The sequence below is a fragment of the Arctopsyche grandis genome, chromosome 1, assembly GCF_051622035.1.
Source record: "Arctopsyche grandis isolate Sample6627 chromosome 1, ASM5162203v2, whole genome shotgun sequence".
NCBI lineage: Eukaryota > Metazoa > Arthropoda > Insecta > Trichoptera > Hydropsychidae > Arctopsyche > Arctopsyche grandis.
Genome location: NC_135355.1, coordinates 11500190 through 11514120, shown reverse-complemented (window position 1 = coordinate 11514120; position 13931 = coordinate 11500190). Strand labels below are relative to the sequence as shown.

At 31.0% G+C, this 13931-nt stretch overlaps 1 protein-coding gene across 1 annotated transcript; it reads left to right on the top strand.

Annotated features, from left to right (window-relative positions):
* Positions 1-616: 616 nt before the first annotated feature.
* Positions 617-12070, top strand: Cds (CDP-diacylglycerol synthase). Its single transcript, XM_077433120.1, has 10 exons — positions 617-842; positions 1976-2100; positions 2273-2369; positions 6413-6589; positions 7777-7969; positions 8162-8328; positions 8456-8608; positions 9123-9254; positions 9338-9472; positions 9606-12070. Exons 1-10 carry the CDS (start codon positions 789-791, stop codon positions 9693-9695), a joined length of 1323 nt encoding a protein of 440 aa, XP_077289246.1. The 5' UTR covers positions 617-788; the 3' UTR covers positions 9696-12070.
* The last annotated feature ends 1861 nt before the right edge of the window (positions 12071-13931 follow it).

Genomic DNA, 13931 nt, shown 5'->3' with positions numbered 1-13931 from the left:
TTTATATTATAAACACTGAGCGAAGCCGGGTAATACAGCTAGTATTATAATATATATGAGTGACATGCGGTGAAATTATCTCTCTTTTTGTCATACAGCCTTGTTTAATGTGCGCGCGCAGAATACGGGAGGAAAAACCTGTTCCTTTTGTTCCTGTTGTATCCTGCTCACGCAAATTAAGTGAGTATGTACGACGGGGGGAGAGACCCTTTCTTTTTTATCTTTCTACTTAAGATCTTTCGATTTTCGATCTTTGCCTTCCGATATTTGAGTTTTCGGACGTTTCACTTTCGGTTCCGTGAGGTAGACCCCTTTCATTGACACTAATGTTGTATTTAAGAGAGGATTAAAAAGCTACCTATTTATTTAACTATTTCTCGGGACAAATGATGACCTTTGTGACCAATAATCACCGAACCGACCCTATAATATAAAAGGGTGAAAGGAAGATGGGTAGACGAAATTAGAAAAATGTGTGGGGTGAGATGAATGGAAGCGTGTTTGAGATTTGGCTATTCTTATTCTAGCTAAAAACTTGGCTAGACTCCATCGGCCTGGCAAAAAGAGGCACGTGTATCCGAGTGGTGATAGGTTGTGTTGGTAGCAGTGTAGGTATTGATCGGCGAGTGGCGAGCGACGGGCGGCTGTCAGGTGTGGAGCGTCGATCTCTGCCGTTCGGTGTGTCAGTCGGTCGGCGACTGTCAACGGTGGCAGTTGTGTGGGTGCGGTGCAGTGCGGTGCTGTGCGGTGCTGTGCGGAGCTGTGCGGAGCCGCAGTGTGGGGGCGCCATGGCAGACTCGGAGCTACGTCACCGGAGTACGGACACCGCTGAATCCGACACCGTATGTGTAATTTCATTCATATACATTCTATATTCATCGTTCCTGCACTGCCCTGCCCTGCCTCTATTTCCCTTTCCCTTTCCCTGGCCCGCTAACTGCGCAATCTTCTCAACTGTGACATAAAGCAACATGTACTTGTATTTGTATTTGTGTACTCATACCAGTTTCCTTTGCATCATTTCATTGCAATCTATATTTACCAACATTACTCTCGCCGACTACACTTATGTGTTTACCAGTTATTCTCGAACAAAAAGAAGCAATCTACACTTTCACAATTGACGACGACAAACTAACATCGCCATTTATTCTTCAGCACCTGCACCTGCTATATCGTCAAAACTTGAAAAATAACTCATTAAATAATATTGGAATATATTTGCAACGATTTTTTACTTTCTGTGGTGTCATCATCACTGTTTTTTTTATTATTAATATTTTGATAGACATGTACTAAATGTAAAGTTATTTTTATACAGACAAAATGTTCAATATATGTTATTGTGCAATATGTTATTTATTGACTTGGTGAATAGTTTTGAAAAAATAAATCGACGCGTTAATTGGAAAGTTTAAAATCTTCAGATTTTTTATTTGGTCACATTGATTTTTATATATAATTTACCCAATTTAATTTAATTTTGCATTGTACAGAACTTATCAATGGATTTATAAAATATAGCCGAAATCATATTATCCGCTCTACTGTTGTTTATTTTATAAATTGTCTAGTGTGTAATTTTATAATATAGTGTGTTCCAGTAAATTGATTAAAATTTTCGATAACCTTTTGTCATGATATAAAAGTAGTCATTTTAAAATATACGTACTTGTGTAGTTTGTATAATCTACGACAGCCGCTCACATACATTGCAGGTTATAAAAATTATCTCATCAGCTAATCGTGTTTGAATTAGAAAAGCGTACAATGCGTATTCTGTTAGGTCAGACTTTTGTTTACCATTCTTTTTATGACCTTCACTTTTTTGCGCATATTTACATACATACGTTCAAGTGAAAATAATATTTTTCTATGTTGTAATAGCCGTAATTCACAATGACTGAATCGTAATACCATTCATTATACCTCATTTCAAAATTTACAACAATTCATTTGATTAATTTGCATACAGATCGATTCGGAAGAAGAAAAAATCCCCGAAGAAAAGTATGTAGACGAACTGTCTAAGAGTCTAGCTCAAGGCACAGACAAAACTCCAGAAGTTCTAGATGCAGCACTGTCTGGACTTTCAGCCAGGTATGTTCCGTTTGTTATAAATATTAAATATTATTGCACACAATTCAACCTAATATCCATTTTACAAACCTGTTTTGTAGCCCAAGGTGAACTGTGTGTATATTTATATAGAAAATGCAACAAAGTTAATCTTGTATCAATCTGTTACCTTGATTTTTACAAACTGTTTTAGATGGCGCAATTGGGTGATCCGCGGTATTTTCACTTGGTTGATGATTGGTGGCTTTTGTTTACTAATCTACGTTGGACCCTTGGCACTCATGATTGTTGTAAGTACTTCATTAAATCTAATTATCAATATGAACAAATTATTCTGATAATGGCGGACTGGTTAGATTGAGGCAACACCGTTTGTACAACATCGATGTTTCAAAACTTAGTACGTAATTAAATTTGGGGCTTCATTTGAGTTCATATCTGTTATTGGTAATTCAAATAAACTGGTTTTACTCTACAAAAAAGTTTGTTTAAATTTTAAACGAACATTGGGCTCAGATTATCTGTTGAGCAATGATGTCAATATTGCTTCCAACACCGGAAGGTTACTTCAGCACCGGGATTGCGGTGCTGGGAATTTCCGATCCTGGGATCCCGGTGCTAGCACCGGGATTTCAAATGTATAAAAAAAAAAATTCAATTGCATGTTTTCATATTTCAAAAACGTTCAATTGCATTTTGCAAACTCTCCCGATGTTTCACGTAAAATATATACTCTCATATTGGCGTACTAATTTTGAGAGTTTAGCTACATTCTTTAAATTTTCGGTTCGTATCCATAAAACCTTGATTCTCTAAATTAAAAGTACTACTTTCGGTTAGGAAAAAGAATAAAAAATATATTGGGGTATAATATTAATAATTTCTATTACAAGTAAGAAATTTCAGTCCGATTTGATTAGTGGTTTGGGAGATAATTTAATTAAAAAACTTAAAAAGAAAAAGGACACCTATAAGGGGGGTACTATTTCCGGTCAACTTAAAAATTTGAAAAAAAAAATACGGTGTATTGATTAAAAATTCAGTGACCAATACTAAGTTTCAGTTCGATAGGACGAACAGTGTTCAAAAAATCCCCAAAATACACTGACAAACAATAAACATACAGTCAAACAGAAACACAGACACACACACAAATTTTTTCTAGATCATGAAATCGTGATCAGTGGTCGATTCTGAGTTCGAATCAGTTAAAATATGCTTCAAATATCATTGCGATTGAGCACAATATCTGCGACACAATACAGGCCGTTCATACCATTTCGGGGAAACGGCAAGCCGGCGTCGAAATGGGTGGAAGAAACGGGTGGCAAACAAATGGACTATGACTGTCATTGCTCATCCCACCATTGTTCATTATATAATATTGTTTTATGTTTTTTTTCATATTATTTTTGTAAAAATAATATTTTTAAAGAAATTTCTGCCAGAACCGTAATCCTGGTCTTCAGACTAGTTTCAGCACCGGGATTCACGGTACCAGAAAACACCGAGATCCCGAGGTTGGAAGCCTTAGATGATTATAATTCTCATACATTAACATGTATGGTGTTAAAACATTCAAGTATATATGTACCTCGTATGTATGTATTGATGTAACCATATATCTAATATATAATATGTATTTTTTCACTTTCTATCGAGACACCGTGTATTTCGATCGCATGACCAATTACATATATGTATGTATGGGGAAATTAATTAACGTAAGTATATTTCATGTCAAATAATGCTCTACGATTATATAAAGTTTTTATGTAACAAAATGTTATACTTTTTAATAAATGGACAAAGTATCTTTTTATAATGATTATAGTTCATGTAACAAACAATTACATATAAGTATAATTGTATATGTATGTGTATAGATACTGCGATCTTTCGTTTTAAATATATGTACATACATACATTCGAATACCATTGTTTATTTGGAGAGTTTACTATGTAAATGAAACTATACAGGTGGAGGTCAATCTATAAATAATTCTCCATTTAATATACGGATATGCTGATGAAAATAACTATGTACATATGTACAAATGTATCAATTCCCAAAAAATTTCATGCATTTGAAATATAATTTCGTTTATTTTATTACTCTTTTAAAATCCACAAAGCTATTCTGGTTTTTATAATAGCCGTAACTTGTGTGCTTGTTCATTTGTATTGACAGTATATATGTGAAGAAGAATAATAGACTTCGTATTTTACCATAATGAGGAAATTAGTAATATTGTGGCGACATGTGTGCCATCAGTATTTTACATTACAATGTCTATATGTATTTTGCCAATACTAATGTATGTAGTAATAGCATTTGGAATCCATATAAGATTGTACACATTTATGGATTCCACCAAATCAGCTCTTGCAATTTATAAATACTTCAGTGTTTACATATGATATTTTTTAACGGATAATTAGTTAAAATTTTCATATCTCTCCACAATTTGATAATAGCAATAAACTAGCAAATATGTATGTATACAATTGTATGGATAACATTTTTATGATTTCTAAATATCATATCAGAATTTATAGATCTTAAAATAACAGACTGGTTCAACCATTAGTACACGGTAATTCTTATTAAAATATTTTCATCAAGATCAAATAAATCATAAACAATGTGCATTATCGAATAACTTTTAGCTTGAACGACGCCAGGTGATGATATGATGATTCTGCACGTATGCATGTAAAAATCGGTTGAACTGATGTTTAATCAGTAGAGACACATATTTTGGGCATCTATTTTTGTCAATTTTAGCATTTTCGTTTTGCATTTTAGCGTTTTAGGGCATTAAAAATGTTCAATTTTAGCGTCTATTTAGCATATATTTTTATGAAGAGTTTAATTTTAAATAATAAACAATTTCGATTAATAACGACATACATATATACAATTTAAAGACAACACAACAATTAAAAAATAATAGAAAAATTCAAAAATGTTTTGTAATTAAAATTACAAAGAAAAAAACATGAATATTAAAAAACAAAGAAAAAGAACATGAATATAAAAATACAAAGACACAAAATATGAATATAAAAATATAATACCAATTAAAATTTATTAAAACTCAACATGGAGCATATTTCTACAGATTCTTTTTTGAGATTCGTGCGACGATCGGTAACAATTATATTGTATTTATTAATATGTCTTTCAGCATCCACACTATTGACGGGTCACCAAATAGATTTTAGAGCTGCACAACCAAACTCTTCATATTTAATTTTTGTTGCCATCAATAATAACAATATATTCGGCGTGAATTCACTTTTTATACTCTCTATTAATTGTCTAAAAAAGTGCTGAAATCCTTCCAAACATTGAGCCATGTCAATACATTAAACAATGGCAGGTTTCTAAAAACCAAAACTGTTTCTTTAACATTAATATTAGATTTTGTACCTGCCACAGATGGATTGAATAGTTTACTATGTTTGGAGGAATAGATCTGTCTCATTTACTCTTGAATGCGATTCTAGTTTTAAGATGCTTTTTTGAGCAGCCTTTTGGATAAACAGCTCCAACTGTCTTCTTTTGTTTACAGTAGTAGACAAAAGCAGTTGCTTGATTTCGACAGGAAAAATACCATCTACGGTAAACTGCAAGCTCCGTTTATCCCCTCAATTTTTTCACAATAAATGGGCAAAGGGATAGGAAGACCCTTGTGAATTGTCTATTAATTTTATGCAAATTTCACTTTTTTTATTTTAGTATCTATTCGCATATTTTTCGAATTTAGCATCTATTAGAATCTATTCCGAATGTTAGCATCTATTGAGCATTTATGGCAAAAAAATGCCCAATATTCGTGTCTCTAATGGTTAGGGATTGCAATTTAAACTCAAATTTCATTAACCGGTAAACGGTAAATGGTTTTTCCTACTATCAGTAAACTGGTAAATGAAAAAAGTTTTTTCATGGTTTAGATAACTGTATGGGGTTACATTTCCTAAAAACGTTAACTTATTTTGAAGCGTAAATAATTAAAAAGAAATCTCAGGTGAAAAATGTCATAAATGCATTAAAGTAAATTCATAACAATAATTTTTTTTTTCCCGCGCCTCCCTACCTTTTATTTTTTTAATATATATAATAATATAGACACGTTTTAAATAATAAACCTTTATTTAAAAAAAAAATACTGAACACTACAATAGACAGACGGACTATTGCCAGCCTCCCCTGGCAATAGTCCGCGCCTCCCAGTTTGGAAACCGCTGCATTAGATCAGTAAATACATCTGCTTTTGATACAACATAAACTTATGTATGTGTACATATATGTTTTTCTACTTTTCAGACTTTAGCTGTTCAAGTCAAGTGTTTTGAAGAAATCATCAATATTGGTTATGCTGTTTACCGGATTCATGGATTACCTTGGTTTAGACCTCTATCTTGGTATTTCCTTTTGGCGTCAAACTATTTCTTTTATGGAGAAAGTTTGGTGGATTACTTTGGCGTCGTGATCAATAGAACAGTGAGTATTTAATCCAAATCATTCAAATATATTGTGATAACTGATTGACACCGTACAACAAAAATCTCATTTTTTTTTTACTTACCTAAGTGGAGATTATCAATCTTTATTGAGTCTTTTGTAATTTTTTTTTGTTTTCTTTATATTACCATGTGGTGCTCACTGTATATAGAATCTAAATATTTTCTTTTATACTTGTATCTTTTTTGTTTCACTCTACTGCTTTCTTTTTATATTTTAATTCTAAAGTCTGACCCACTGAATTCGACTATGACTTTGGTTGGTTTCTTTTCTTTTATGAGATATGAGCGTTTAAATTAAAATCTGTCAAAACGAGAGGTTGGGGGAAAGTCAAACATATAAGACTACTAGCTATGAAACGTATCCGTCTGCAAAAGTTCCGCAAATTTAGACGTGTATATTACTATTATTTTTCACCATTGAATTATAAAAATCGATTGAAATTTCCATCGTTAACCAAAACGTGCAAAATGGCAAAGTTTTAAAACGATCGGAAGACTGTAGGAATTTTAGCTCAATCGTTTGCGAAATAAAACATAGAAAAGCCTTGTAAAAAAATGCGCAAAATTTTACAGATTTTTGGCTTTTGCAGTCTTAAACTCAAAATCTAGTATTGCTGTGCCAAAAGTAAGTATAGGAATCAATAGTCAGATGTTTTTTCTGTTGATTGTGATTTTTTATTCACATAAACGATCTTATATCTTATAAACTAGAAGAAAACAACAAAAATCATTTGTCATATTCAAATTCAATGGCTCAAATTTAGTAAAGATTGAATAGCTCTGTAAATTATTTTTGTTGCTCAGTGTTATTATTTGTAAAGTGCTATAATTTTTTGTCTTATCTTTTTATCTGCTATTATGTCTGACTATGTTTCACTAAATTTGATTACAATGTAACGAGATGTTATGAATCTATAGAGCTGTTATCAATTATGTAATAATTTTAACATTATTTTCGTTCTGATAAGTTATGTGATACATTGTGTATATACTTTGAAAATATTTTCAAAGTGAATAAGATTTTTACTTGCAGAATCTTGGTTCATTTGTCACTTGTGCTATTGATCAAAAACATGATGCCATACATAAATGACTCCGTGTTTATTTACGGAATTAAACATCTGATTTGCTTTCTTCAATTAATAATGTTAATACAATTTTCAGGATTACCTGCGCATGCTGGTCAGATATCACCGATTCTTCTCTTTCTGCTTTTACTGCATTGGTTTTGTTTGGTTTGTATTGAGCCTCGTCAAAAAGTATTACATTAAACAATTTAGTCTTTTCGCATGGACCCATGTCGTTCTATTGATTGTCGTCACTCAAAGCTACTTCATCATACAGAACATTTTTGAAGGTAATTAATTGATCCTCAAGTCATGCAAGTTCATTTTATTACGTCACTCTGTACTTTTAATGCCAATTGCATTCATGTGCCAATCGTTTTAATTGCGTGGCGTTCAACTACTTTGTACCCATAGCTCATTTCCTGTACTACATTCTAAGTTATTAATATGTAGTAATAGTTGTTACTTCGTTATTATTTCAGGTCTCATTTGGTTCATAGTTCCCGTTTCTATGATAGTTTGTAATGATGTTATGGCATATGTGTTTGGATTTTTCTTTGGCAAAACCCCTCTGATTAAATTGAGTCCGAAAAAAACATGGGAAGGATTCATTGGAGGCGGATTTTCAACTGTTATATTTGGGCTTATGGTAAGTTTATTTGATATTTAAATTTAATTTGTATTCCAGTACTTACAAAATGTGTAAGCTTATTTATTAATAATACATATTTCATCCGCACTACTGAATTTTCTTTAAAGAATATTTTATTTTACAGATTTCGTATTTCATGTCACGGTTTCCTTATTTTGTGTGCCCAATTGAATATTCAGAAACTCTCGGAAAAATGACAATGGATTGTCAACCATCATATTTATTCCAACTTCAAGAATATGTGTTGCCAGAATCGGTTGGAAAAATCTTGAATATTGTAAGTTTTAAGTATTTGCGTTTACTATATTCGGCCGATCTTCTTTGACCGACTCGATTTTTCTAAAATTCTCGTCAGCTTGAACAATATTTCATTATTTTATTTTGACCTGTTAAATTATTTCTATCTTCTTGATATTTTATTAATAACTACATTCGCTCTCAATTTGTATCGAAAATGCTCTCATAGCCTTATATGTATGTATGTGTGAACGTGTATTCAAATGTTTTATTATCGAATATTGGTTTAACTTTATCTATGTTATACTTATGTACATATATTCCCCAAATTCATAAATAGTCATGGGTTGGTCACATCTGAATTTTTGTTTTGTTTACATGTACATATGTAATATTCTTTAATGTACGAGAAATATTATCATCATTTATACATTTTTAAGCTATTAATATACCTTAAAAATATTTTAAAAACGTACATACATACGTATGTACATACATACATACATACAAACATAAATATATACATGTTACGTATTGTCTTTTTGTATTTACAGTTTGGATTTAGAGAATCTCTCACCATGTATCCATTCATGGTTCATTCTTTGTCTTTGAGTGTCTTCAGCAGTGTTATAGGACCATTTGGCGGATTCTTTGCTTCTGGTTTCAAACGAGCTTTTAAAATCAAAGTAATTCACATTCATATTTTAGCGTATGATACGATAAAATTAAATTTCATTACATATATGTATTATATTTTCTCCAATGCTAGGATTTTGGTGATGTAATACCTGGACATGGTGGAATAATGGACAGATTTGATTGTCAATTCCTTATGGCTACCTTTGTTAACGTTTACATATCGAGCTTTATCAAAACAGCATCACCTCAGAAACTTCTTCAAGGGGTAATTATTTTTTTAAATATTACTTATACTTATACGTATGTTATATTTTTGCCAAAAATATAACAACACATCTTCATTTATGTATGCGTTGAGAATTCTGTAATTTTGTTTTAAATGTAAATTATTTTTTCAGGTGCTTACTTTGAAACCAGAACAACAGTTGCAACTCTTCTATATACTCAAAGAAACATTAGAACAGAGAAATATATTAAATGCACCATAAATGATAAAACCACTAACTAACATTACCTTGAAATTTGTTTGATACATGATTTTAATTTAATTTCGTTTTAATGTAAAAAAGTCATCAATTGTTAATTATTAAAACTGACACCCTAAGATAAAATCATTATATTTTCGCTCTTCTGATTTTTCTTAGTCCAATAAAATATTTCGTGTCGAATAAATACATATATCTATGTATGTATGTATTGCTAATTTAATGTGTGAACTGTTGAATTTTTTGCTAATTGATATTTTGTGACAGCAGTGCATACATTACTAGTTACCTGATTTACATCAAAGTATGTTTTTCATTAGTGATATTTTTGTTAATAGTTGTTTAATTGATTGTACTTGCCCCTGATGCTAAATAAAAGTGAGAATTGTAACAATATTTACTGAAATATCTTCATAGATGCAATTCAATCGAATTTTTCTATGTATGTATACTTGTCACAATTATAATTTGCTCATGGTTAAATCGTAGAATACAATATTTATTTTTATTGGAATTTTGTATAATTGATAAGAAAAATATTATTTAATTCATTAATCATGAGATATTCAGTTCTTCTAAATGATTTTCTCGAAATGGATTTTAAATTAAAAAATGTGTGCCATGTGCGTACTGGGTGATGTGAAATATGATCATATATGTAGTTACTATTGTGTCCAATGTATATATATTTCTGTGGACATATCTTTTTATTACACTTACACTTGTACAATAGGTGTAATTGTGATGGATGATGTGTTATGTTCTTTCACGTAAAAAATTTTGCTAAACCAAATAATCGCCTTCCCTAAACCCAATTTCATGGGTTATTATTGTATCATTGTGAAGTGAAAGCTTAGTCTCTTAGATCATCAGTGGGTGTTTTGAACTTACTCTGTGTGTACATTGGACAAATACATAGATTTTAAGGGATGAATGTATCAACGAATCATATTTGCAATGGTTTGAATTTATTTATTTTAACCCAAAGACTGTTGTAAGTGAATAGTGAAATATACGATCTGTTTAATTCCTTAAAAAAATATAGGAATATTTGTAAATCTTTTTTATTACATATTCGGAAGCAAAAATCTGGTCTTAATTAATTTTGTGTAAATTTATCATTGTAAATATTTTATTTTTTTAATAACGTATTATTTCATAAATTATTTATTTATTTAATGCCTTTCTGTTGTCTTCTATATGGAAAAATTCTTTTCTCGTATTTTTATATCATTAAATGTTTAATGTATACACATTCCTTAATTTTTCGTTTTTTTAATTGCTGATTTTATTAAAATCTCTTATATTATGCTATTATTGGACTGAATGCCTGTTATGTTGGACTATCTCACTTTCTGTTCTTAATATTGTTTAATAAATGATGCATAATGAAAGAGAGATAGAGAAATATTATATTAGTGTGTATCTTACTCTCAATGTATGTATGTATGTATGTTTGTTTGCATATGTAGATTGCCAGAAAAGAGGAAATATGAAATTATTCAGCATTTAACTATTTAACTCGTTATTTTAATCAACATTATATTTTTTTTACTTTCCTTTGAAATTTTCCAGTTTTAAAGTTGTCTACTTTTGATCTCTAGTTAATTGCACTACTAAACGTCATTATTATAAAAGCACCAAATGTGAACGACACTATAGAGTGTGCCCATATATTTTGTTAGCTATATTTTTGCTATATAATTCAATATAGTTTATTGAATAATGTTATTCAAATTAAAAAGTCTTATGTTATTAGTTGGTAAGTCTAGATTATTTTTAAAATAAAATAATTTTAATATTATCTAAACATAGAAAACAAATATTTTAATGTGGCATTAAAACATACATATGTATGTATGTGCTACTTTAATTATTATTATGTGTACAATAAAACTATAAGGATGCGTAATTCATTGTTAACTTTATCGTTCAAATGTTACAAAATTTTACTGGGTGTCTTTGACTGAAAGCATGCAGGCGGGCTTAAGAAGCTCCACATAAATATATGTCTTTGATATACATAAATATTTATTAGATGAAAAAAATTAGCTCGTCATTATATAATTGTATCTCTCCTTGATAATGTATTAATGTCTAGATAGCCAAAACTATGTGTAGTTGAAAACATTTGCTTAGGTTATGTGTATTCGAATACCCATATAATATGGATCCCAAACGTGTGTTATGTTTATAATGTATTATATATTAACACATATTGATTTATTTTGCTTATTTATTTTACCAGTTAACTGGTCAAATTAATTATTTCAAAAACTTGCTTGTCACCTGACTTACATACATATTGTTATTTCTGATTGTTTTTTTATACCACCATGAAAATTTTATTTTTTATCCAAGTGAAAAATAAAATATTCCAAAACAAAAAAGTGCATTTTTTGTTGATTTGAGAATTCGGAAATTACACCAGTGGCGGCTCGTCCATATGGGCTGCGGGCTGCAGACCTCCCAGTATATGTATGATATTTTTGTTTGCATTCGGACACCGTTATGGTCAATAGGCTACTACGGCCCGATTCGTCTCCTCAGCCTCACCACTGGATTACACCGTAAATTTTTACTATCGATAGTATATGATTTATGGTTCATCCAGTGCCGGTTTTAGGGGGGGGGCTGAGTCGGGCGGCGCCCAAGGGCGCCGAGTATGGTTAGGGCGCCACACAATGCGCCAAAAGCGGCTTACTATTTAAAATTACAGTGCCAAAGACCCTAAAAAATTTTAGATTAGAGTGCCAAAGGCGTCTACTTTCTAAGCTCAAACATTTGTACTCGTAAAATTCTATTCGTTGGGTGAAGGCGCATTCTCTTTTGAATTATAATTCTATTTTGCGTATCAAAAAAATAGTTTCAAATTTCAACGACGCTGCGAAATCTTCTGTAACATCGCAAACTTTTTTCGGTATTCTCCAAAGGTTGTTTACACTATTTTCAACTTCAATATATCGCTGGAAGATTCTAACTGATCATGTGCAATTATATTCCTTAAATAATTCCTTATTATCTGACACACAATAGGAAGCGAAAATAGCAAGTATCAAAGCAGTTCGTTATCAAATTGTTGATGCTTAAATTAATTTATCTGAAACTGAAAGAAAGGATCCAGATGTACCTTATGAAGCAGCCACATTAGCAGGACAATTAAAAGATTTCAGCTTTCTTGTTTCATTAATTGTTTGGTACGATGTTTGTTTTTCAAATAAACGTTTTTTTTAAATATGCGAAATTTGCTGAAACTGTACCAAATGAACGTAGTTTTTCGAAAAAGGAGGATGGTAACCAATTTAAAAAAAAAATTCTAGGTGCGCTTAGAAAAAATTGCCCAAGGGCGCCATAGGGTGTAAGGCCGGCACTGGGTTCATCTACTGTATACTAAAAATGTTACTATCATTACTAAAATGATGAATAAAATTTCGGTAAAGCAGATTAAAAATGTCTTATAATCGATTTGTGTTTCGTGAGACATTTTGGTTCACGTTCCTCGAGAATATTTGATTATAAAATTTCTAGATTGCCATTTCTCGTGAATACTTTTTATTGAAATATCGAGATTTTCGTTTTTCGAAAAATCGTTTACGAGAATATTGAGAATATTTTTAATTTATCTCTAAGCTTCAAGCAGTGGTACATATGTATAAAATAAAGTAATGAACCTAATAAAAACCTTGTAAAAATGAGTGAGAACTTCCAAAACCTTTGTCGTGTAGCTACTCAATATAACAAAGTAAACAACAGAATTTTATGAACCAGCCCCAAGCTTCAAATGCTTTGCACTTGGGTGTGAGAGCATTGTATTTATTTGTTATTAGCACATGTATTGTATGTACATATTATTGAGAAAACAGCATTCCACGAATTCAGTGAAACAAAACTTAAATTAAATTAAATTCGAAAAATCGAGATTTTGACTAATTCGATCACCGATCACGTTTTCATAATCTACATAGAAAAAATATGTGTGTGTTAAAATGTGTTTCTGTGTATTTTTGAGATTTTTTTGAGCACAGTTAGACCTATCAAACCGAAACTTGGTATCCATTACACTGTTCGACACGAAAAATGGTTCAGAGACGAGATATGACTTTTCTTATAGATCCAGTAAACATGAATCTGGTAATAAAAATGTTGATTGGCTCTCGATCCGGAGATATATGTGTTTTTTAAATCCCGCGACTTTTCTATATCTTGGTGTTGTTCGGTCGATGTCTCAAAATCTGTCAA

Bases quoted from the DNA above. Each gene is read 5' to 3' on its own strand.
- Cds (XM_077433120.1), top strand. From the start codon at position 789: ATGGCAGACTCGGAGCTACGTCACCGGAGTACGGACACCGCTGAATCC. The intron at 2,101-2,272 runs GTATGTTCCGTT...AAACTGTTTTAG, and splicing joins CTGTCTGGACTTTCAGCCAG to ATGGCGCAATTGGGTGATCC. The intron at 9,473-9,605 runs GTAATTATTTTT...TTATTTTTTCAG, and splicing joins CTCAGAAACTTCTTCAAGGG to GTGCTTACTTTGAAACCAGA.